Raw genomic sequence first — 23,635 nt, 5'->3', positions numbered from 1 at the left:
AGTGGACTCTGCCATGACCACATAGCTGCCCTGGGACCAGAGAGGCCAGGGTCCCGGCACAGGGCTACCTGAAGTGGGACTTTACAGAGGTTAGTTTCAGGCTGTTAACCTGAGTGAGAAGGCACTCCCTTTTGATGTACACACATGTACACATCTATGCCCTCGGGATAAATTTAGTCCCGTGAAAGCTAAGCATCTCTAGCATACGTTTACAATATGGAAAAGTTGTCATGGCAAAACCATTCAAAATGATAGCTGAAGCCAATGAATAGTTTTTACCCCCAAACTGCTGAGAAATGGAGTAAGAAGCTGCACCGGTGATCAGTACACTATGCCATGGCCACAATCCCTGAGACGGTCCTTCAAGCCAAAGGACAGCAACCACAGGGTGAGCCACGTGGTAAAAGCCCCAGGAGAGACCCTCACAAGCCGGCCGTGCTGTGAGGTCCTACGTCATCATGAAGAGGGCCCCTCGTTCGTCAGTACTCGCTGGGAAAGATGACAGGTGTTCAGATGACTCAATACCAGTATCTTAAACATGCAATACCAGTAAAGACTAGCTTTAAGCACTGACGCTTCAGTACTGATATATTTTGTAATGTTTAAGTATCTAAAAACTCGCAGACCTGCTGAAATTTTCTAAAAGTAGAAAATTCAGATTTCTTAAAATGATGAGTTAAAAATTACACTTTAATGCCTTCAGCATGAATCTGGTCCTTTTTGTCATAAGTATTGTCTGGTTTTCATTTTTGTTTTTGATGAAACATAATAAATGCAATTAAAATGCTCAGAAAAGCCCTCTGTGGGCCGGTGGTTCTCAGGGTTTTGATTGAGAGCCCCGAGGTTAGTGTTCACGGCCACCCTGGGCAGGGCCGCTGCCTAACCGGGTGCCACTGGGCGCCTAACCAGCGAGCCGTGTGCGTGCATGTGTGCGAACTCTCCGGAGGCAGATGGGCAGGCCTGGCTCACAAGTGGGTCCCTGTGAGGCGGCCACAGCCCACGGGGGATGAGGACGCGTCTGCAGAGAGGCCTGAGGCCCAGCTGCGCTCTCCTGGCCGGGGTCTGCGGGCGGGGCCGGGGCGGGGCCCTTACGGTGTGTGACGGCACCGAGTGAGGCTTGCTGCTGGGGTTCCCCACCGAGGCGGCCTTCGTCTGCTTCTGCAGGCGGTCCACCCACTCGTGGAGGTCCTGCTGGTTGCTGCAGGACACCAAGATCCGCTCGATCATGCTCCCTGGAAGAGAGAGACACTGGCTGGAGGCGGGGGAGGGGGGCAGAGTGCACACACGCGCACCCCAAGGAGGCCCAACAGCACGCCCATGCAGCCCCCGGGGGCTCCGTGGGGCCTGCACACGAGGGCCGCTGCCTCGGCGCCCAAACAGAGAACACCCACAGTCTGTGCCTATCACCTGATATTTCAAACGCGTTTCTATGGTTTTCACTGTCCTCAAGCTTTGTGATTGTCATTCCTGTCGTTGGTAGCTTTCCCTAAAAAAGACCCCCCCCACAAAAAGAAACAGTCAGTGCTTTTCTAGTGAAGGAGGTACCGTTATTAAAGTAAATATTAAACGATTTTAGAAAAGACAGAGGAACTGTCTTTGTAAAGCAAACTCTCTTGTTTGTACCAAAAGCATGTATAATACAAAAACCTCTCCCTTGAATAAGAAATTATAATACTATAACCAAGAAATGAGCCAGCAAAAAGGTACAGGGCTGCAAACCAGAACAAAAACATTTCATCTGATGAGTTACTCTAAATATAAACAGCAAGACACAAAAACATTATACACTATGATTAAAAAAGAAAAAAACTAGGGTCCACGGTGGCTATTTTAAATGATGTTGTTTATAGAAAGGAAGCAGAGATACGCCTTAGAGAAACACAGGGGAAGCTCCACGTCTGAAGGCAAAACAAAGGCAACTGGAGCCGGAGGAACCGTGTGAGGGCCGCGCCTGGTCATCCGCCACAGGACGGTCCGTCAGCAGCTACGCCGAGCGCTGCCCACAACGCAGAGCAGAGCGCCAGCCCGCCCGCTCTGGGACAGAGGGCGTGAGGCAGGGAGCGGAACCAGAACTGGACCTCGGAGGGACCACCTCAAATAACAGCCACCAGAGCTGTGGAGGCCAAGCGAGTCCGCAGGGAGCGTCTCTCGGGTCAGGGCCAGAGTCCCGAGAAGCAGGACCCTGAGCAGGGGGGCGGCTCTAAGACCACAGGGCTCCAGACTCCCGACACCCGGGCAGAGGCCGAGCGCCGAGACCATCACACAGTCAGGAGCCTGTCCTGCAGTTGGGCGGGCACCATGCGGACAAGTGTGGGCACTGCAGACACCCTGCCGAGGGGCCAATGGCACCGGGGTGACCAAGAGCTCAGAGAAGCCCGACAGGAAACACAGCTGCGTGTCCCTGACCAACCTGCAGCAACAGCCACGGAGGACGGGACAAGCTCACTGTGGCCGGATGTGGGGCAAAGCCAGAAGGGAACACTGACATGCGTGCACTGGGGATCACAGCACTAGGAGAGAAGCCCCCAAGACGGTCCACCCAGGGGGAAAACAGGGCCCTGCGGCGGCACGCTGATACCAGCATCCTGGGGCCTGAGGCCACCCCGGACACCACCGCAGCCCCACAGGTCACCACAGGGCCCTGGGCCTTGGGTGGGGGGACCTTCGAAGCCAGGGAACGCAGCCGGAAAGGACCGAGGTCTAAAGCAGCAGCGACCAGCTTGGGGAGCCCGAGCAGGTGCTCCCCCAGCCAGGCATTGGCTCAACCACAGGCTTAGAAAATCAGGAGGCAGTCCTTTCCTAGGCTGGCCCATGTCTATCTGCTTTCTCGCACCTAAAGTGCTCCTTTCAGAACAAGTGTGTGATGTCAACTCCTCTCTGGGCTGCAAAGCTTTCGGAGCAGGTACAAGCCAGCCATGAACGCTCCGGACTCAGGACCCACCAGAGCGCTTGCTGGGGACAAGACAAACAGCATGCCACGTGTGCAGAAATGCAGCTCCGAGCAAACCCAGGCTGACTGCTGTGGGAATGGTTCCTGGTGACCAGCCAGGCCTTGAGGCATCGATGGAAGGGCCGCAGCTTCAATAACCACACAGGAAAAAAGCAGTCAACTTTGCCAGAAGCCCCTCCTAGACACAGAGAAAAGCTAAGGCACGTAATGGGCTTCCCTGGAGGCTCGGATGGTAAAGAGGCCGCCGCACTGCGGGAGGCCGGGGCTCATCCCTGGGCTGGGAAGGTCCCCGGAGGAGGGCAGGGCAGCACCACACGCAACAGACAGAAACGCAAGAGCCCTGCCCTGTTCTTCTTAAAGCAGTCTCACATCTTCGCGAAGAAAATCAAAAAAGCGACGAGCAATAAAAAAGCTAAGTAACGCCCCAGGCGTGTGCCCGTGACTGCTGAGTCGAGTGGGGGCCCACAGACCACCTCAGCCACACGCGCTGCGCCCCCAGCCGGCTCGCGGTGCGGCCACCTGCCCTGGTGGCAGGAAAGCAGCAGAATGACCTGGAGGGGACCAGCTGGCCTGCACCCCAGCAGTCTGAGTCCTCAGGGTCAGCTGTACAGACACCAGGTTCCTCCTCTGTTTGCTTTGGATTAACACAAAGATCCTAATTTGCACAGTCACATCGAAACACACAGACGGAGCCGCGTGTGCGGACGTGAACGTAACACTGTATGTAGGACACTACACACAGCACACGGACAGACACACGTAGTATTTAATACAAAACTCAAAACGAGCCTTAAAACAGCTCTCAGGTCCACAATACACAGATATAAATTTAAAATGTGCTTTACCTGATATATAAAACCACTCATCCTAGGACTGGCAGACAACATTAGCAAAATATTTGGAAAGAGTAGAAGATATCTTTCATTCTTTTCCTAATGTAAAAGAACAAATTTAAATAACTGTATTAAAAACACATATTTACAATGATGAGAACAAATATTTACATTAGGTCTTATGAAACAGTAGCTTCCCTGGTGGCTCAGACAGTAAAGCGTCTGCCTGCAATGCAAGAGACCCGGGTTCGATTCCTAGGTTGGGAAGATCCCCTGGAGAAGGAAATGGCAATCCACTCCAGCACTCTTGCCTGGAAAATCCCATGGAAGGAGGAGCCTGATAGGCTACAGTCCACGGGGTCGCAAAGAGTCGGACCGGACTGAGCGACTCCACTTTATGAAACAGTGTGTCACACTTCACGTTTAGGTGTTTCTTTTTACCAAATTTAAATTAAATGGAAACAAAACTATGAGAAATCTGTAAGACTCACAAGTAGCCCACGAAACATCTTTTTTTAAAAATCTGAGTTTAGCTCTTCCGTTAACTCCTCATTAGGCAGGAGTTAGAAAAACAAATTTTTTCTGTGGTTGACAGAAAACCGAAGAAAAGAACTTGTGACCTTTCAGTGGCAGTGGGAGATCAGGTGGGACCTTCAGGCTGAAGGCGGGGAGGACAGAGCAGGGAGATCGCCTCTGGCCCACCGGCGGATCCTGGCACTAACCAACCGAGAGCCCAACACATCCGCTGTCGCCATCCCCCCGTGAGCTCTGCCCAATTTACATGAAAGGCCAACGAGCACTGCTTATGTATTAAATCTCATTTGCTGCAATCGGTTAAGAAAAGCCCCAGAAAGACCACAAGTGAAGCACAAAGATGCCCAAGAATCTAAAAGGAGACTCAAGAGAAAAACACCGCCCATAGCAGTGAAGGAACTCGGGGGAGCCGGCAGGTACAGGAGCCCTGGAGAGGGGTCCCCCAGTAGAAAAACGCAGGGAGCGCTGGAGGCGGTACCTCACTGCCGGCGCACTGGATCAGGACCTGCGACATGTAGAGGACGCTGCCCAGGGTCTTGATGTCCTCGCCCTCCCAGCTGCGGATGGCCTCCGTCAGGATCTGCAGCTCCAGCTCCTTCCTCTTCCGTACCTCCTGACACTGCGCCTGGGGGCACAGGGGGCCCGTCAGGGAGACAGGCTCCCGGCCGGGCTCCTGGCTCTACTGCTGCGTCCCCGGCTGCTTCTTCAGACAGACCAGCTAGTGAACAACTCGCTTACTTCACGAGTGCGGAACCAAGTCAAGAGAGACCCACAACAACACAACAGCTCTAGAATGAGAAACACTGGTTTAGAAAAATACAGCAAATCCTGTCGCTTTTAGAAGATGACATGTGGACTGGACAAGAAAAATATCCTCTGGTTTTACTAGTGAGTGCCAGAAGACCTGGAAGAGGGAAAAAAGGGTGAGTTCCACTTGCGCTGTAAATAAGACACGTCCTCCAGAAACTCAGTCATTAAGACAGCTTGACAGCAGGTAAGGAAGAGGCCCCGCGCTCCATTTCACACATCAGTAGAGACACTGAGATGAGGCTAAACCATGTTCTAAATCACTGACGTGCACGACGGCATCATGTGGTGCCGTGTAAACATAAACACCGATCCTTTCATCTCTCTGATGTCCACAGGGCCGTAATGCAGGAATATTACGTGTACCAGCCGTGGAATAACTATGTTATTTCTCATTTCTCCAGAATAAATCCAAATTATAGTTCACAACTAATTTCCTGCATTCATTTGCCATAATAAAGTCTGAAGGAAAAAAACCATCACACACTTATCACTTACTGAAAGGTTTTTGAAGGCAGTCATGGATTTCTGAATATCTTGTCTGTCTGGGTGATAATCCTTTGAATAAAAGAAACACACTGTGAGCTTCCATAATGAACGCTTGCTCTTCGACAGGCTCTCTCTGGAGGCTGGCTTGGGCCTTCCCTGCATTTCCAGCCTGCAGCCTGCCCCTCTGTCTCAGCGCTGAAGTGCCTCTGCTTGGTCTCTGAGGGGACCACAGAGCGGCGGACAGTCTTCTAGACTCTGCCCTGGAGGAGGCCGGCCCAGCCTCGCCCACCCCAACCCGCCCTGCTGCTCGGACACCAGAGGGCAGAGGGGAGCAACGCAGCAGCAGACCACCTGCCCTGGGGAGTGGCTCACCACAGCCTAACTAAGCCAGCAGCCTGAGCCCCAACTTCTGCCGGGCCCACAGCCTGTGTTCCGAAAATAAAATAAGTACACATCATTCGCTGATTCTTTTCCTATTATCTCTCCATAACGTATACACTTAACACTGTAGGCACATGCTCCTGATGTGACCCCTCAACACCACGGACGTTTCCTAGCTACTGGAAATCTCCCCGCCAGCAGGGGTTGGAGCAGACGCCTCTCTACAGAGCTGGGATACGGGGAAACAACTTCACAACCAACAAGTCCCTGTGAAACTCTCCGAAGATACAGGCCGGTGGTAATACCCTCTCCAGGGCTGGCTCCTGACTGCTCTTCCTGGCGTGGCCAGCGGGGCAGACGTACCTCCATGTGTCTCTCCAGCTCCTTGAGCAGCGCGGGGTACTTGTCCAGGCGCATGAACGGCTTGCTGAGGCCGGTGGTCAGCACGAGAATCCCCGGGCTGCTGGCGCCCTTCAGCTCCATGAACTCTCCCAGCTCCTCACTAAGTGTGAGCAGAGAGAGCAGAGGCCACCGTCAGAGCCCAGGAGGGCCGCGCGCCTGCCCCCAGCCCCCAGGACGACGACGGACCACGCGGTGCCCTTGACCACTTAGAGGCCACAGGCTTTACAGCCAAACGTGTGCCGCTTATTTCTAAACAGCAAAGGGAAGACCCCCCCCCGCCACAGTTCACATCAGGGCCCTCAACCTGAGCAAAGCCCCGTGTGCACTACACAAACAGCCATGGTCTCCCAGCAAACCATTCAGGAAAGCCCCCTCAGCGAGCCACCTGAACACAGAGAGGTCTGAAAGTGGGCGGTCCTTGTAGGGCAAGAACAGAGCCCGGTCAGCGGTCCTTCAAGACGGTAAAACCTTAAGGAGGCGTGTCATGAAGACAACCACCCGACTCACGGTGCTGGCCCACCAGGCGCCACAGCCCCTGAGCAGCAGCGGCACGAGGCAGAGCCACTGCCCCTGGCACGCGGGCGCACAACCTCCAGAAGCACTTTCGCAGCCTCGTTTCACTCCCTGGCATGCACGCAGGCGCACAACCTCCAGAAGCACTTTCACAGCCTCGTTTCACTTAACCCTAACAACACGTGAAAGTCGTCTGCGTTTGTGGACGAGGAAACCGAGTGCATATCCAGAAACAAGGCAGCTGCCGAGCAAGCCTTCCCGTTCACTCCTCCTCTCGCACCCCACCTCCCAGTACCAAGCTCCATGGGGCGCGTTCCCGGGCCCCAGCCTTGAGCCCGGGCCGCCCTGACTCCGCTTCACACGAGCACCCAGGGAGGCCCAAGCTCCGTCACCCACACGTCTGTGGCTCACGTCTGTGATGGGAACTCTGCGTTTCTGCTTCTCACGGGGCAGATGACACCTGGGGTCCCTGGGAGGACGCCGTCTGTGGCCCGCACTGCTGACGAGAGGTGTCCCTCCAGACATGGAGCGAAGGACGCCTGGGCTGAGGGCGGGCGGCAGAGGCCGCACCCCTCTGGGTCCCCACGTCTCCCACTGGGAGGAGCACTATGAACGAGGCCATAAAGTAAATACGAAAATCGTGAAGCCCCGGCCCATCGGTGCGGGCCACCTGGACCCGCCTCGCGTCACCCCTCCCCGTTAGTGGCGCTAAGAGAAAGTTTGACTCCTGTAAGTACAATCCAATCAGGGGCCTTTTCTACCACAAGAAAAATAACAAAAAACGTCTCTTTGGGCCATTTTTGATAGTTTAGTATTACATGACATTTTATAACTATAGTTATGGCAGACAATAATTAATAAAACTAAGAAATTATTCTTATCACCCACCCACCTACTCCTAAAATTCCCTACAACTAAAAATTTACGTGAATTTTTGCAAGCAAAAGTAACTTCTTTTAATATCCATATGACAGCCTTAAAATGCCAGACAGGTACGTCGTTAAGAAATGAAACAAAACCTTTTCTAAATCTTTACCGATCACTGTATGGGCTTCCCAGGAGACACTAGTGGCAAAGAACCCCCTGCCAATGCAGGAGACGTAGGAGACTTGGGTTGGATCTGTGAGTCGGGAAAACCCCCTCCAGGAGGGCACTCCAGAATTCTTGCCTGGAGAATCCCATGGACAGAGGGGCCTGGCGGGCTACAGTCCACGGGGTCCGCGAAGAGTCGGACACGACGGAAGCGACTCAGCACACACTTGCTTCATTTCTCAGGTTTTAAAAACTTTAGTACCGTGATAAAACAGCAGGTTATAGCTTTTCTGACAAAACAAAGGCCCTTTCAGCTTAACTTCTACTGATGCCAGCAACCCTCACACAGCGCTTCAGCCTCTGTATTTACTCAAACGACACTGTGGGCTGCGAGACGGTGCCGGAGGAGCACAGAGGCCATCTCAGGTCAGCGCAGCAGAGAGTACCAACCACTGTGCTGGAGAAAAGGGGACGTTCTACACACCAAATCATGACACCCCTAATGCATTCGCAACAGGCAGCCACAGGCCTATGGCGTCGACTATCAAACGATAATGCAAAAGGCAGATATCCGTTATAATTCAACAGGAGTGGAGGTTTCATAGATATGTTTTCCAGATTCACACTCAAAATTCAAACTAACACAACACAAGGATCCTAAGACTAAAAGTAAGACTTAAAAACTGCAAAACACTGTGTTTAAATCAATCCCTGAGAAAGTATATTCAAGCAGAAAAACAGATTGATCCACCCCTAAGTGGTGGTTTCACGACCTCAATGAGAGGACAGAGGCCACAAGCAGGACCAGGACAGAACGGAAGGGAGGGCGGGCTGGCGGAGGGCACCAGCCCAGGCAGCCAGCTCTCAACCCCGACTCACGCTCCGGAGGCCGGTCTGAGCTGCGGGCAGGGTGGGCACCGCCGCCCAGGGGCCTCAGGACGGCACGTGGGCAGCGCATCCTGCCAGCCGCCTCGCTCGCCCATCCTCGGCACAGTCCCAGGGCCTGACTGCCCACCTCTCCTGCCTCCCGCCTGGGACACGCCACGTGGAGGCAGGCAGGGGTCCCTGAGCACAGGGGACCCCAGGCGTCCCGCCTGGACGCCCTCCTGCTCTTCTGGGAAAAGCTGCCCTGAGGTTTCAGCCATGACACAAGCAGTCATTAAAGCAATTATACAGAGAGGAACACAACACATGCTCACAAGCGTTGCCCTGAACGTCTGAACGGTTTTAAATGTGACCTTCAGGACACAGCTTAACCCCCAGGGGGCCGGCCCCTGACCGAAACGGTGGAAGGAGAGAACACATTTAAAATGCCCTGAATTCACCCCAGCCTTCTATCTGCTATTCATCTCTCCCAGGACTGCGTCAGCAATTCCTGAGGAAGTTTCAGAAATTTCACATTTCAATCCCTGCATCTCGCTCAGGAGGAAACGCATATAAATCATTGTTCCCAGGAGTAGACGCTCAGCTACTCAGGGATTCTGCTTCCCACCAACAGGACCAGGCGCTTCCAGAGAAGAGGGGTGATCTCCGAGGGCCACAGGCCCTCCCGAAGGCCCACACAACCCGGCCACAGGCCGCCTCGCCAGAGTCTCATTCAGTTACAAACAGCCCAACAACGCCTGCTTCCCACCACAGCCTCTAAGCTTCAAACTGAAATATTAAGTTAGGAGTAACTTGAGGTTAAATATTTAAATCAGGAGCACGGTGGCGTTTACCTTGCTGCGACTCACACAATTTCTTCATTTATGGTTTAAAAAATGACTGAACTGCTACTTATGGCTGAACTACTGTTTTCAGAAGGAACCATAAAGTTTTTTGAATCTTTAACACAGATGCGTGCTCCTCTGGGAGCAGAAGCAGAGCCTCGGTGCCCACCCCGTGTGCAGGTCAAGCCCCGCGGTCCTCCCTGCCGCTCAGGAGCACGGGCTCCGTACTGCCCAGGACGCACCGGCCGTGCCTGCTCAGATGAGCAGAGAGCGGCCCGCTGCTGCTTCCCTGGTTTCCCGGCTGCAGAGCGGGAGCGCACGGCCTCTGGCTCGGCACGCCCTACAGAGACGGACGCCGTCTCCCGCAGCAAAGCCAGCTCTGTCACACACGCTCCAATCTCACGCACTGAGCGGAGGTGATGCCGGCAGCCCGGACCAGCCCACGGCCACCCTCCAGAGCTCCCACCAGCTCCCCTGACCTCCGTTCAAAGCGTCCAGGCTGAAGAGGAGACTTCAAAACACGCCCGTTTCTATTAAAAGCGCTAACTAGATTTTTAAAGCCTGACATCAGTCCTCCCCAGACACTCACTTGGAGGATAATTAAACTTACCGTTCTTGAAAAACACTCAATGCCTGCACCGCGTTCCAAGTAACATTTGACAGAAATGAGCTGCCCGGAGGGAACCCCAGGACACGGCCACCCCCGACCTGGGAAGAAGTCCATGAGACGCACCTGTGCTCCGTGAGGACGCTGACCGCCGACGGGTGGTTGGCACAGTATGTCAGGTACAGGGTCTTCATCTGCGGCATCAGGCTGAGGAAGCAGCCCCCGACCCTCTGCTGGGCCTCCGGCATCCTGCGGACAGCGACACGGAGCCGCACTGAGTGAGCATCGCAGAGCGGGCCCCAGCGCGTGGGGCAGCCCCAGACAGCGCGCCTGGCACCCAGCCCCCGGGGAGCCATGCGGCGGAAAGCAGGCCATCCCCTCCTCCAGCATCCAGACGCCAGGACCTGCACGCCAGCCCCTTCCTCGGGCACCAAGCAAAACAGATGTCCAGGAGCGTTATGTCGTGTGTTAAATAAGGAGAAACATAACGTGTAGTTACTTGGTCGGTAAGGTTTCCTGCTGAAGTAGCCACGAGATGAGCGCAGGAGAAGCCCCACAACCGGCTTCCCAGGTGGGAGGAGAGACGAGTGGCCCGCAGAGCGGGGCGGGCACCCTACCGGGCGAGGGAGACGGTCCCGAGCATCGGGGGCCGCAGGACCCTATAGCCTGCTCCTGAGCAGGCCCTGCGTGTACGCGAGCGCCAGCGCTCCGCTCATTCACTGGGACTGGGGTCAAAGCAAGCGGGCGTCCACACTGGTGGCAGACTGCTTCCCAAGCGTGAACCCCCAAGTGGCTTTTAACAGCCCTCAGAGATTAGTCACAGTTTCGCATATCTGCAGGATAAACAGTCACTGACTCAATAAATTAACTTCAACCATTCAGTCAGGCACTGGGAACACATTAAAAACGGAGAAGGAGCGAATCTCTACCTTAAGGGTGACTGCAATCTTTGGGGAGATACAAACCCAGTTCAAAACTAAGCTGAATATAACGGAGAGCGAGCCGAGGCCTCAATCATACACACTGCAGGAGCCCCCAGAGGGAACAGGGCGCACCCCAGAGGGGAGAGGGTGCACCCCATAGGGGAGAGGGTGCACCCCATAAGGGAGAGGGCGCACCCAGAGGGGACAGGGCGCACCCCAGAGGGGACAGGGCGCACCCCAGAGGGGCACAAGGCGCACCCCAGAGGGGAAAAGGGTGCACCCCAGAGGAGATAGAGCGCACCCCAGAGGGGAGAGGGCTCACCCCAGAGGGGCACAAGGAGCACCCCAGAGGGGACAGAGCGCACCCCAGAGGGGAGAGGGCGCACCCCAGAGGGGCACAAGGAGCACCCCAGAGGGGAAAAGGGCGCATCCCAGAGGGGACAGAGCGCACCTGAGGGGACAGGGCACACCCCAGAGGGGAGAGGGCACAGTCCGGGAAGGAGACAGGGTGCACCCCAGAGGGGCACAGGGTACACCCCAGAGGGGAAAAGGGTGAACCCCAGAGGGGCACAGGGCACACCCCAGAGGGGAAAAGGCGCACCCCAGAGGGGAAAAGGGCGCACCCCAGAGGGGAAAAGGGCGCACCCCAGAGGGGACAGGGCACACCCCAGAGGGGACAGAGCGCACCTGAGAGGAGAGGGCGCACCCCAGAGGGGAGAGGGCACACCCCAGATGGGGAGCAGCACCCCCAGTCACCAGGAAGCAGGCATCACATGCTGCCAAGGGCTCCCTCCCCAAAGGTTCTGAGACCAACTGCTATCTACCAGGACCCGGACACCCGAGACACACCCACCCCGAGACACTGACATCTCAGCAGGCAATGGTCACGCTGGGACGCCAGAAACAGGCAGAGGCCGCCTTCTCCCGCGACAGACCCAGCAGGGCCCCCAGTGCCTGGCTGCGCGGCTGAAGGCGCCAGCAGTGACGGGACGCCACGCTCTGGCCGAGAGGAGCAAACCACTGCCGCGGCGGGGCACGGGAAGCCTGCAGACACGCTGTCTACCTGACGAGATGACGGGGCCGCACGCCCTGCTCAGCGCGGGTCAGGAGCTGCTGGGACGGCCTCGCCTGCCTGGGCCAGACCACAGCGCCACGCACTCACACTGCAAGCTGGGTCAAGGGGCTTTAATCTGCTACATGTCCATGAACTACATACGGACAATGACTTCAGTATATAAGCTTTTCTTTCTTTCTTCCCATCAAGCTTGGCTCTAGAGTTTTACTACCTCTCTCAACCCAACTGTGCAAGAAATCACTACACTCACCACCATCCGTTTATGAAACCTTCATAGCTCATCAACTCGCCAACCTGAACTAGCAGCCGGAGCTCAGAAAGGTTACGTGAGTGGTCTTAATTGGAGTCTAGGTATTATGCCAATACATCTCACACGTAACGCCGTGTGGATCACCGAAATAATGGAACATATGACACTCACAAAGATCATCCAGGCAGAACGTGACCTAAGAATTGAGAGAGGATTTTCATCGTGGTTCTCTCTTGTGCTTCCAGAGGCGGGTTTGGGAGCACACAAACGTGCGGCAGAGCGCGGGGCTGTCCCGCACCTCCTGCAGCCTTCTGGTGGCCCCACACCAAGCTGTGACAATTAGTGCCGGGTCAGAAAGGCCTGCTACTGCGGTTCTATCATTGATCTGATGATGGGGGGAGGCGGGGGGGCGGGTCTGGTAGGAAGCGTCATCAATCAAGGACCTGCTAACAGGCAAAGAGTTATCAGTGGTCAGATACCAGGTGAGGAGTTATAGATGGTCTGCTAACAGGTGAAGGAAATAGGTAAAACCACTAGTCCATTCAGCTATGACCTAAATCAAATCCCTTACGATTATCTAGTGGGAGTGACAAACAGATCTAGGGGACTAGATTTGATAGACAGAGTGCCTGACGAACTGTAGACAGAAGTTCATGACATTGTACAGGAGGCAGTGATCAAGACCATCCCCAAGAAAAAGAAATGCAAAAAGGCAAAATGGTTGTCTGAGGAGGCCTTACAAATAGCTGAGGAAAGAAAAGAAGCTAAAGGCAAAGGAGAAAAGGAGAGATATTCATCTGAATACAGAGTTCCAAAGAATAGCAAGGAGAGATAAGAAAGCCTTCCTCAGAGATCAATGCAAAGAAATAGAGGAAAACAATATGATGGGAAAGACCAGAGATCTCTTCAAGAAAATTAGAGATACCAATGGAACATTTCATGCAAAGATGGGCTCAATAAAGGACAGAAATGGTATGGACCTAACAGAACCAGAGGTTATGAAGAAGAGGTGGCAGGAATACACAGAAGAACTGTACAAAAAAGATCTTCATGACCAAGATAATCATGATGGTGTGATCACTCACCTAGAGCCAGACATCCTGGAATGTGAAGTCAAGTGGGCCTTAGAAAGCATCACTACAAACAAAGCTAGTGGAGGTGATAGCATTCCAGTTGAGCTATTTCAAATCCTGAAAGATGATGCTGTGAAAGTGCTGCACTCAATATGCCAGCAAATTTGGAAAACTCAGCAGTGGCCACAGACTGGAAAAGGTCAGTTTTCATTCCAATCCCAAAGGCAATGCCAAAGAAAGTTCAAACTACTGCACAATTGCACTCATCTCACACACTAGCAAAGTAATGCTCAAAATTCTCCAAGCGAGGCTTCAACAGTATGTGAAACAAGAACTTCCAGATGTTCAAGCTGGATTTAGAAAAGGCAGAGGAACCAGAGATCAAATTGCCAACATCCACTGGATCATGAAAAAAGAAAGAGAGTTCCAGAAAAACATCTATTTCTGCTTTATTGACTATGCCAAAGCCTTTGACTGTGTGGATCGCAACAAACTGTGGAAAATTCTTAAATCCCAGACCACCTTACCTGCCTCCTGAGAATTCTGTATGCAGGTCAAGAAGCAACAATTAGAACCGGATATGGAACAATGGACTGGTTCCAAACTGGGAAAGGAGTACGTCAAGGCTGTATATTGTCACCCTGCTTATATAACTAGCATGCACGGTACATTATGCAAAATACTGGGCCGGATGAAGCACAAGCTGGAATAAAGATTGCCAAGAGAAATGTCAATAACCTCAGATACAGAGATGACACCACCCTTATGGCAGAAAGCGAAGAGGAACTAAAGAGACTCTTGATGAAAGTGAAAGAGGAGAATGAAAAAGATGGCTTAGAACTCAACATTCCAAAAACTAAGATCATGGCATCTGGTCCCATCACTTCATGGCAAATAGATGGGGAAACAATGCAAACAGTGAGAGACTATTTTCTTGGGTTCCAAAATCACTGCAGATGGTGATTGCAGCCATGAAATTAAAAGACACTTGCTCCTTGGAAGAAAAGCTATGACCAACCTAGATAGCAAATTAAAAAGCAGAGACATCACTTTGCCAACAAAGGTCCATCTAGTCAAGGCTATAGTTTTTCCAGTGGTCATGTATGGATGTGAGAACTGGACTCTAAAGAAAGCTGAGAGCCAAAGAATTGATGCTTTGAACTGTGGTGTTGGAGAAGACTCTTGAGAGTCCCTTGAACAGCAAGGAGATCCAATCAGTCAATCCTAAATGAAATCAGTTCTGAATATTCATTGGAGGGACTGATGCTGAAGCTCCAATACTTTGGCCGCTTGATGCGAAGAACTGACAATGGAAAAGACCCTGATGCTGGGAAAGATTGAAGGGGGAAGGACAGGGGGACGGACAGAGGATGAGATGGTTGGATAGCATCATCGACTCAGTGGACATGAGTTCCAGCAAGCTCCGGGAGTTGGTGATGGACAGGGAAGCCTGGTGTGCTGCAGTCCATGGGATCACAAAGAGTCAGACATGACTGAGTGACTGAACTGAACAGGTGAAGAGTTATCAATGGTCTGATACAGGTGAGTTATGAAAGGTCAAGTAACAGGTGAGGAGTTATCAATGGTCAGATAACAAGTGAAGGGTTACCACTGGTCTGATACAGGTGAGTTATGAATAGTCAGATAACAGGGGAGGAGTTATCAATGGTCTGATATGGGTGAGTTATCGATGGTCTGATACAGGTGAGTAGTCAGTGGTCTGACACAGGTGAGTGGTCTGTGGTCTGACACAGGTGAGCAGTCCATGGTCTGACACAGGTGAGTTATCGATGGTCTGATACAGGTGAGCTATCAGTGGTCTGACACAGGTGAGTGGCAGTGGCCTGGTGCCCGGCGGCAACACAGGCAGTGCCCCGCAGCCTCCCCAGGGAGACCCCCACTACAAGGCGGGCGGGGACGCCCAGGGCCCTCCTCCTTCCCCAGAGCAGAGAGGGGTGAACTCCAGGAGAGCCCTGAGCAAGCAGAGCTGCCGCACGATGGCCCCTCATGGCACGTTTACTCCCGGTGGCACTGCTAACTGCAGAGAAAGGTTCAGGGTCCAGCAGCCACCGACTTCCCGGGGAGACCAAGGGCAGCACGAGGGTGTGGCCGTGACCTGAGTGAGCCTCTGCATCCCACCTGAGTCTGTCCACTAAGGACTGAGAGAGGCATCCCCGTGAGGGGACACGAGTGCCTCCACACTGGAGCCTCAGGGCACTGGCAGCGCCTGGACCCCAAACCCTGAACACGGACGACTTCCTCAAGGATGCCAGAGGCCCGGGAAGGTGGCAGCACCTGAGGCTCCGCCAGAGGAGCCCCCATCAAGCAGCCAGCAGCTCCAGCCCCTGCCTCAAGCCATCCACTCACATCCCCATGTGCCACTGGAGTGCCTTCCCTTCCAAACTTCCTAGACGTGCAAGGTTCTAGAGCTGGAAACGTTTCCGTGGAATCACACGGTCTCATTCAACAAGTCAAGAGGTTCCAGCAAGAGCCACTCGGGACCTCCCAGCTGACACGCGGGGGCCGATCCTGACGCGGGGCCCACTGTGCAGAGGCCCCGCTGGGGTCGGAGGCGACGACCACACTTGCCGCCCCAGTCGCCTCCTCGCCAGCTCAGTACGGACGGCCCAGCAGAACCAGAGGGTGCTCTGCATCTCAGCCAGCCCATTCTACAAGGGTAAATATCATCTCTGGATCCCCCATGTTTCTATTATTTGGATGGTTCAAAATACAACTTTCAGACAAAATAAACTCTATTCTCTAGTTCAAATTTGTATTTTGATAATAATCTAAAACAAATACTGTTTTACTGTGAAAATGTTACAGTAATGGTGCACTGTCTACAAAGATGAATTTATTTATATCTTAAGACACGCCCTATAAATAACTTTGAACTAAATACACAATGTTTGTTTAACCAGTAGCAATTATTTCAAATGTTTATTTCAGTATTTTCTTCAATAACCTGAAGCCCTACAGAATACAAGACAACTAACGGGAACTCAGCCTACAGTACACAGAGGAGTCTGCACCTAAGCCGAGTACAAGCGAGCAGGGCAGCACACACACCATGTGTGGCAAAGGCGCCAGGGAGACGGGCTGTGCCAGCACGGCCCACGCCCCTGGGGTGGAGCGACCAGCAGGACTGCAGGCAGGCAGCAGCAGGAAGCGGACCGGGTGGAGGGGAGGGCGGGGAGGGCTGGCGCACACCGCCTCCCAGGCGCCCCCGACGGAGCGGGCCTGCCGACTGAGCCAAGGCCCGAGCAGCAGAGCGGGCGGGAGCCGGGTGTGGGCAGTGCTCCACAGACGGCCGCCACGCGGGGACCGACCTCCTTCCTACCTTAGCTTCCCCACCCTCAGGCCATCCCTGTGGCCCTCGAGGCCAGCCTGTGAAACACAGCTGGGAACAAGCACAGGAATAAGCAGGCACCCCCCAGCTTCTGAGCAGAGCTGAGGCTAGATGCTGCTGGGGAGATGGACGGGCAGAGGGCCACCCGGAAGTCAGGGCCCCATCAGGAGGCCCGTGCAGGACACAGGAGGAGAGGCCGGCCTGAGCCAGGGCGGGGGCAGCGCAAGGGCAGGGCAGTGGCTGCCACAGGAACCAGCACTCTTCCAGGACAGAAGAACACGCGGGAAAGTGCGCCAGGTTGAGTGCTGGGCGCAGGGTGACCTGCGAGGGCGGGGGCCAGGAGAGTGAGTGAACGAGTGGATGACCGACCGCACAGTAAGTGATGGAGAGGCTGGGCCCCGACGAGCGGGGCCGGCTCAAGCGGCACGGGCTCTGGGGCAGGGCGGCCGCCGCGGCCTCTGCCTGCCGTACTCCCGTCACCGCAGCGCTTGGCCGTGCTCCCCTGAAATCCACCTTCAGCTTTCCTCACAGCGTTTCCACGCTACCGTCTGAATTGCCTCCACCGCCATAACCAGCTGCCTCCCTCCCCGCCTACAGCTCCGCTAGGCCAGGGGTCACTTCTGTCTCGTTAACACGTGTCCGGCGCGCTGGCTGCCACCTGAGTAAGCAGAGGACGAGTGAGAAAAGAGCCAGAGAAAGCTGGCCGTGCGTCCGGCCCTGAACCGACCTAAAGCCCGCGTAAGAAGAGCTGGCGCGGACAGAGACAGACGCGCGCCTGTGAGCAGCGCGCCGTGGCCCCGACCTCGGCAGGGCCGGCACCGAGCCGCACTGCTCCCTTGCGGGCTCCCTCCATTCCGCAGCCGCCACCCCAAAGGGCCACCGCTCACAGGAAACCTCTCTCCCGGCTCCGAGCAGTCAGTAGATCCCACTGAGGGAGAGAGTCTGAAATACACTTTACTATAAAGGTTGATATACCCCAAACATTCGAAATAACCCAGTATCCACCTTTGGAAATGTGAAACCTGAAGGTAAGTTAATCCTGACCCTTCAAATACCAGTTATATCCATCTGAATTTTACATTATTAGCCTCTTACTTACTTGGTGCATTCTTCTAAAGACTGTACAAGCATTTGCTGGAAAGAACATATTTCTTCTAGATTTCCCATTAAATGTGACGTGTTTGCTGAACTCAACCTAGAGCCGAGAAAAACAACAGGAGACACGTGTGAGCGGTCTTACACGCGCGCCCCGCCCCGCCCCGCCCCTAATACACAAGGAGCTTTCTTGTGTCTTCAGCTGCATTCTGTCCCAGCGTTTCAGCTGCTGTTCTCTGAAAACACGAGGCAACAGCCCAGGGGACCACTGTTCCAACGCTTGACACAATTACCATCTAACTTACTTCTCGCTGGTCTGCAGGGGCCGCAGATAGGTTGAAAGCACAGTCTGAAGTTCTTTAGAATATTCATTTTCTGTTTCCAAAATATTCTGTAGCACCTACAATAAACGTAAGTATTACTTGACATTAAGATGTATAAGCTTTGGAAACTTCATCACTCCTGTTCAGTTCACACTGCTGCTTCTATGTAACCCTGGCTTGTTTAATATCATCACTCCCTGTGATTAACTAGTAAATTCAGGTAATGAGTTATTATCGAGGCTATCCAACTGACTTCATCTTCCTGCCAAGCACATTTAACACAGGTACACCTAGAAAGAGGCCTGAATGCATTCCATCCTCAGATAGTAATGCTAAGTCTGTTTAGACAGAAAGAAGGAACCACTGACAGTCTCGACAGCATGGAGGCGTGGATGAGTCTCCACAACACGCGCCGTGCAAGAGAAGCCGTTCATATACCCCATCTATGGGAAACCCAAGGACGGGCCAAACTGATCTGTGAGGGCAGGGACGGGGGGTGGGGGGACAACAGGGAAAGGGACATGAGATCAATTTCTGGTATAACGGACAAGTTCTGCCTCATGATTTGGGTGGTTGTTACACAGACATACACACCGGCTACAGCTCGCCGACTCGCACCCTGAGCATCTGTGCACTGTGACGCACGGAAAGTGTACCCACTAAAAAACAAACACGAAGCTCACCCTTAGAGGCGTCTGGTCATTCTAGGTCACTTTCTGGGCACTGCAGACCTTCACCAGAGACGATGACCGTCTCAGACCATCCTATACATGTTACAGAGTAAAAGTCCACCAGCATAAAACCACCACTGTATGCAGAGATGGGAGAAAAACTATGAATCAACCTTAAAATTAACATGTTTCCTGACAGCCTGCAGTAAATACAGACAAAAGTAGTTAACAACTGCTAAAAACCGAGAAAGAAATCTAAGTGTAAAACAGCTGAGCTCAAACAGGAGCCCCTTTCCACCGCAGTCAATGGCAGGAGCACCGGCCCCTGGGGTGGGGCTGGGCGGGCAGCTCAGGTCTGCAGGGGGAGCCTGATGGATGGATGGAGCCTGGAAGGCTGAGCCAGTGCCCCACCCACAGCACCTCCTATCCAGAGAAAACCCTCCTCTACACAGGAAGAGGAGAGCGGGGAGAGGTGAACCCCTCTGAACCCCTCTCCAGCCTCAGGCTGAGGGCTGCCTGGGAGCAATGAGCCCTCCTCAGCCATCTGCTCCACCCACTGTCAGAGCCAACGCCTTCTCCAGTCATGATGTCATGCCACGTGCATTTTCTGAGGAGCTACTACCTGCACTAAACGCGCTGTCTCCCAAAACTAACACAGCATCCTAAACTAATCCCGAAGAAGAAATTAGACAGAATAAAGACTCCAAATATGCTCGGTTTTCTCCCCTGATTTTCGATAATCAAAAGGTATGTTTAAACATTTAAGAAAAAAGTAATCATGAGCTAAATTTAGATTTCGGCATTGACACAAGCAACCGGAGTCGCTGTGTGCTCAATGGGGGCCTCCCCGTTCCAGAGGGGAGCAGGGCCATTCGGGAGTGCAGGGCCTGAGGCGCCACCGCAGCCGACGGGAAGGGACCAGGCTCTCCCACGCTGCGGCAGCTCTGGGCTCCGCTCAGTTTCGCCCCTGAATGGACCTATTCACGGATGCCAGCAGACGGGGAGGGGCCGCTCTGGGAGACCCTGCCTTGTGGGGAAATGTGGGTGCCGCTCTCACAGTTACGACGCCGCCCCTCCGAGAACACCCAGTGGACCCGAGTGTCAGGGGACTGGAGGATGGGGGCACCGTGTGACCCTGCCTCTGTGTCACCAGGGGGTACGCTTCATCCATATTATCCACATCTTCTCCTTACAAAATGGCCCGAAGCAAACCAAGTACCACGAGTGGGTCCCTGAACTAAAAAAAAATTTAAATGTGTCACAGACAAGTAAGACAAAAAGCCCCTACTTAACGTGAAAACAAAGGCTCAGCTCAGACTCCACGTCTAAGAGCAAATACCAGGAACTATTAGCAACACTGCTAAGAACAGCGTGGAACCCGACACACCCGCTTTACAAACACAAACAGCTCCCACGCGACAGCGGCGTCAGGAGCGTGAGCGCGACGCAGTTGGATGACCCTCCTCAGCCGCGGCGCCGCACGAGGCGAGCAGACACGGAGTGCCCCGAGAGCACACCAGGACCCACACAGAGCGCGCTGCCCAACTGCCTCTCCTGAGACGACCCAGCTGGTAACCGCATGTACTGGCTGCAAACACGACCTTCAGTTAAGTGCTCAAAACAGGCTCTAGAGCAACCCCGCCCAAACCACCCAGGCCACGCTCCTTGGCTTCCGCAGACGCCGAGGGACCCCCACCAGCGCCGGCGTCCTCGGCACACCCCTTTCCGAGCTCGCAGCATGCCGGGGGCTCCAGCCATCACCTGTCTCCCCTTCCTGGACTGCTGCACGCTCTGGCTGCTGCAGGACCCCATGGGACGTCACGGCCCAGCCGCCAAGGCTCCATCGCATGCAGGCGGGTCCAGAGAGGGCCGGGAAGAGCAGCCGTCACCGGGCACCACGAGGAGGGCGGGCCGAGAGGCACGAACTCCCCCCGGGGCGGGAGGCGTGGGGTGGGCTGGCCAACAATGGTGCCCACAGGGGGACCGCATCGGGCAGCTCACAGACAATCCCTGGCTGTCAGCCGCGGCAGCAGAGCCAAACAAAGGACCGACTCATGCCCTGCAGCCCACAGAAGCCCCTTCACCCCTGCCGGGAAAGGAGCTCGGGCGCCACTCGCCTTACAAGTGAGTCCCAACTGCCACTGCAAATTCCGTGGGCGCCCTATGTTCCGTGTGTCGTTGACAGTCCTCTGAAAATAACTGATTTACACGTAACAGCACATGTAACATGAAGGAAACTTTTCAAGATGTGATCCAGACACAGCAAAACATTCCCATCACAAACTACACCCAGGGACTGCTGTCGCTGTGCTCCGCCCTGTGCTCCCAATGCAGGGGCCTGAATTCGATCCCCGGTTGAACTCAAGACCGGCAGAGCTGTTCTTACCCTCTCTGCCACCTAACTGTAACCCCCACACCACAAGGGGGATTCACCATCGCACATACTCTTCCAGCCCACTCTATTTAAACTGTTAGTACTTCAAATTTCAAAAGGTAAATTACTAGACAGGACCCCGCGGTTAATGAACTAGAGCCTGGAGGAGAGGAGAGGAGGAGGGCAGCAGTACCGCTGAGGCGCCATTCCTGCAGCCCCCCGCGCACGGAGCAGAGGCCTCGGGCCCCCCCCGGCCATCAATGACCAGGGCGGCGTCCTGATTTCTGCGTCCTCAACGCTTCATGACGTTAAGTCTCAAGAAGAGTCGGGGGTGGATATAAAATGTTTATATTATTATGCCATTGAAAAGGAGCTACGTTCTTACAGTATTTCTAAACTTGGGGATTCACGAGGCTGTGGGATGCTGAAGATCTACTGTGCAAGAGCTCAGCAAGAAGCTGTGGGCCCACTCTGCTCTGTGTCACCCCATGTTGGGGGCCAGAGTGAGGTACTCCGCCCATGGCAAAGGTCATGAGGAAGGAGGCTCGACATACACAAAGGCGGGATCGAGCCTCAGGAGTCCCCCTGGAAATCCTCGAGCGTCTACCCCCATAACCAGAGCCTGCCAACTCTACTACTTTGTGCTCTTACCTACACCTCTGACTTTACGGGGGGCTGTCCCCCACCACCTCTTTCGGAGAAGGAGTTAACCTAGAGCTCCAGTCAATAAAAACTCTTGGGTGTGACAAGAGTGTTTTAACCTACAAACTCCTCTGAAGGTTCTCTAGCCTGCCTGACAGGCTCGTCGGGGCACATGTGATTGCTCACAGCCTCCCAACCGTGAGAGGCACGAGATGCTTTAAACCCTCTAAAAACAGGTTCTTTAGAGAAGTTAGAAAACTATAAGTATAGTGGGCTAATTAGAAATTGTATTGGTGAAGGGTTTTTCATTTGTTGAGCCAACGTTTGTTGCTAAGTCTCCACATCCCCTGCCCTTACACACATTAATGAATATATAAAAGGAATAAGTATTAACCTTTGATATTAATCACGTTAGACCTTAGGCTAAGTAAATTCTTTCCTTAACTAAAACCCACTACACCCTCACCCTGTAGGAATGTAACTTTATTTGGGTGGCGTCTGTTTTGAGAATAATCAGCCCTGGAGAAATAAGTGTCCTGATTGACTGACCGCTGTCACAAGGAGAGGGTCGTAAATTGTCAGCAGGCCCCCCTGGCCAGAAGATGATGTAACACCCCTAAGACCTCTGTATACATTTGTGTGAAGCACCTGACTTTGATAAAAGTCAGGACTGCTGTCCCCACGTGACTTTTGTATAACATCTCAGTGTATAAAAACAGACTCTGGAAAATAAAGAATTGGGATCAGTTTCTCGAAATACTGGTCTCCCCATGTCGCTCTCTCTCTCACTCTGGTTGAGTCTCCATCTGGAGCGCGGAACCCACCATGCTTACTAATTATGCCCGGGCTTCTAAGATCCGACCGGGGAGGCCTCAGTGTCTCCTCTCCTTCGGGAGAACAGAAGGACGCCTGCGGCCTACGTAAGTGGTGAAAACTTCTTGTCTTGAAGTTTTATTGGTCTCCCGCGTAAACCAAGCTACTCAGCCTCTTTTCTCCACTGAATTTTCCTACTGAGCTATCCTCATCCTATTACTCTTTATATCTTTGATAAAATATTTAAATAAATAGGTCGCCGACGCCGTCCCCGCTTCGAATACCCTGGATCAGCCGGGGCAGGACCCCGGCAACCCCAGAGCCAGCAGACCCCGGCCTGAGCCCCAGCCCTGCGTGTCCTCCCTGGACGGCACACATGTGTGGGTCTGCCTGCTTTCTTCACAAAAGGGGCTCTTCCTGGCCTGTGGCAGAGGCGCAGAGAGTCAGCTCCCTGACTCAAGGCAGGAAGGAGCCTCACAGACAGCCTGCCCAGCCATCCCCACGTGGCACAGCTCGCTCTCCCTCCACTCACAGGCCCAGTCCTGGCCACCACCAGAAAAGCTTCACCTTGGTCTTCATCCACAGGAAGCGGGGAGCAGAGCCTGTCCGAGCAGCAGGCGGTCAGTGTGGACCAGGGCCCAGGAGCAGGGGTCAGTGTCCGCGAGGGGCCAGGAGAGGAGGGGCAGCCCCGGGCGCACATGGAGCAGGCGGCCCCGTCCTGGGCGGTGCGCCAACGGCCTGAACCCGTACGGGCCGTGGGGAGACACTGACCAGTCCTGGGCAAGGTGGA

The 23,635-nt window shown here is 54.0% G+C and overlaps 1 protein-coding gene across 15 annotated transcripts in view; it reads right to left on the bottom strand.

Moving 5' to 3' along the window:
- Nucleotides 1-23,635, bottom strand: part of ARHGEF7 (Rho guanine nucleotide exchange factor 7) — a 103,170-nt gene that overhangs the window by 18,072 nt on the left and 61,463 nt on the right. For 14 of the 15 annotated variants that reach the window (XM_086328692.1, XM_086328686.1, XM_086328687.1 and 11 more), the window contains 9 exons: nt 18,328-18,422; nt 18,027-18,122; nt 10,384-10,506; nt 6,358-6,496; nt 5,623-5,682; nt 4,796-4,942; nt 3,796-3,882; nt 1,408-1,486; nt 1,093-1,232 (listed from right to left, as the gene is read on the bottom strand). In XM_086328692.1, the coding sequence (XP_086184818.1) occupies nt 1,093-1,232; nt 1,408-1,486; nt 3,796-3,882; nt 4,796-4,942; nt 5,623-5,682; nt 6,358-6,496; nt 10,384-10,506; nt 18,027-18,122; nt 18,328-18,422 (966 nt within the window). Of the gene's footprint in view, nt 1-1,092; nt 1,233-1,407; nt 1,487-3,795; nt 3,883-4,795; nt 4,943-5,622; nt 5,683-6,357; nt 6,497-10,383; nt 10,507-18,026; nt 18,123-18,327; nt 18,423-20,614; nt 20,618-20,777; nt 20,844-23,635 lie in introns of those variants that run through there. The other variant, XM_086328698.1, reaches the window with a different exon arrangement.

This window comes from Bos grunniens, chromosome 12 (assembly GCF_055505025.1).
Source record: "Bos grunniens cultivar Pamir isolate PY7600 chromosome 12, Bosgru_T2T1.0, whole genome shotgun sequence".
NCBI lineage: Eukaryota > Metazoa > Chordata > Mammalia > Artiodactyla > Bovidae > Bos > Bos grunniens.
The sequence above is the reverse complement of the archived record's forward strand: the minus strand, read 5'-3'. Positions and strand labels throughout refer to the sequence as shown.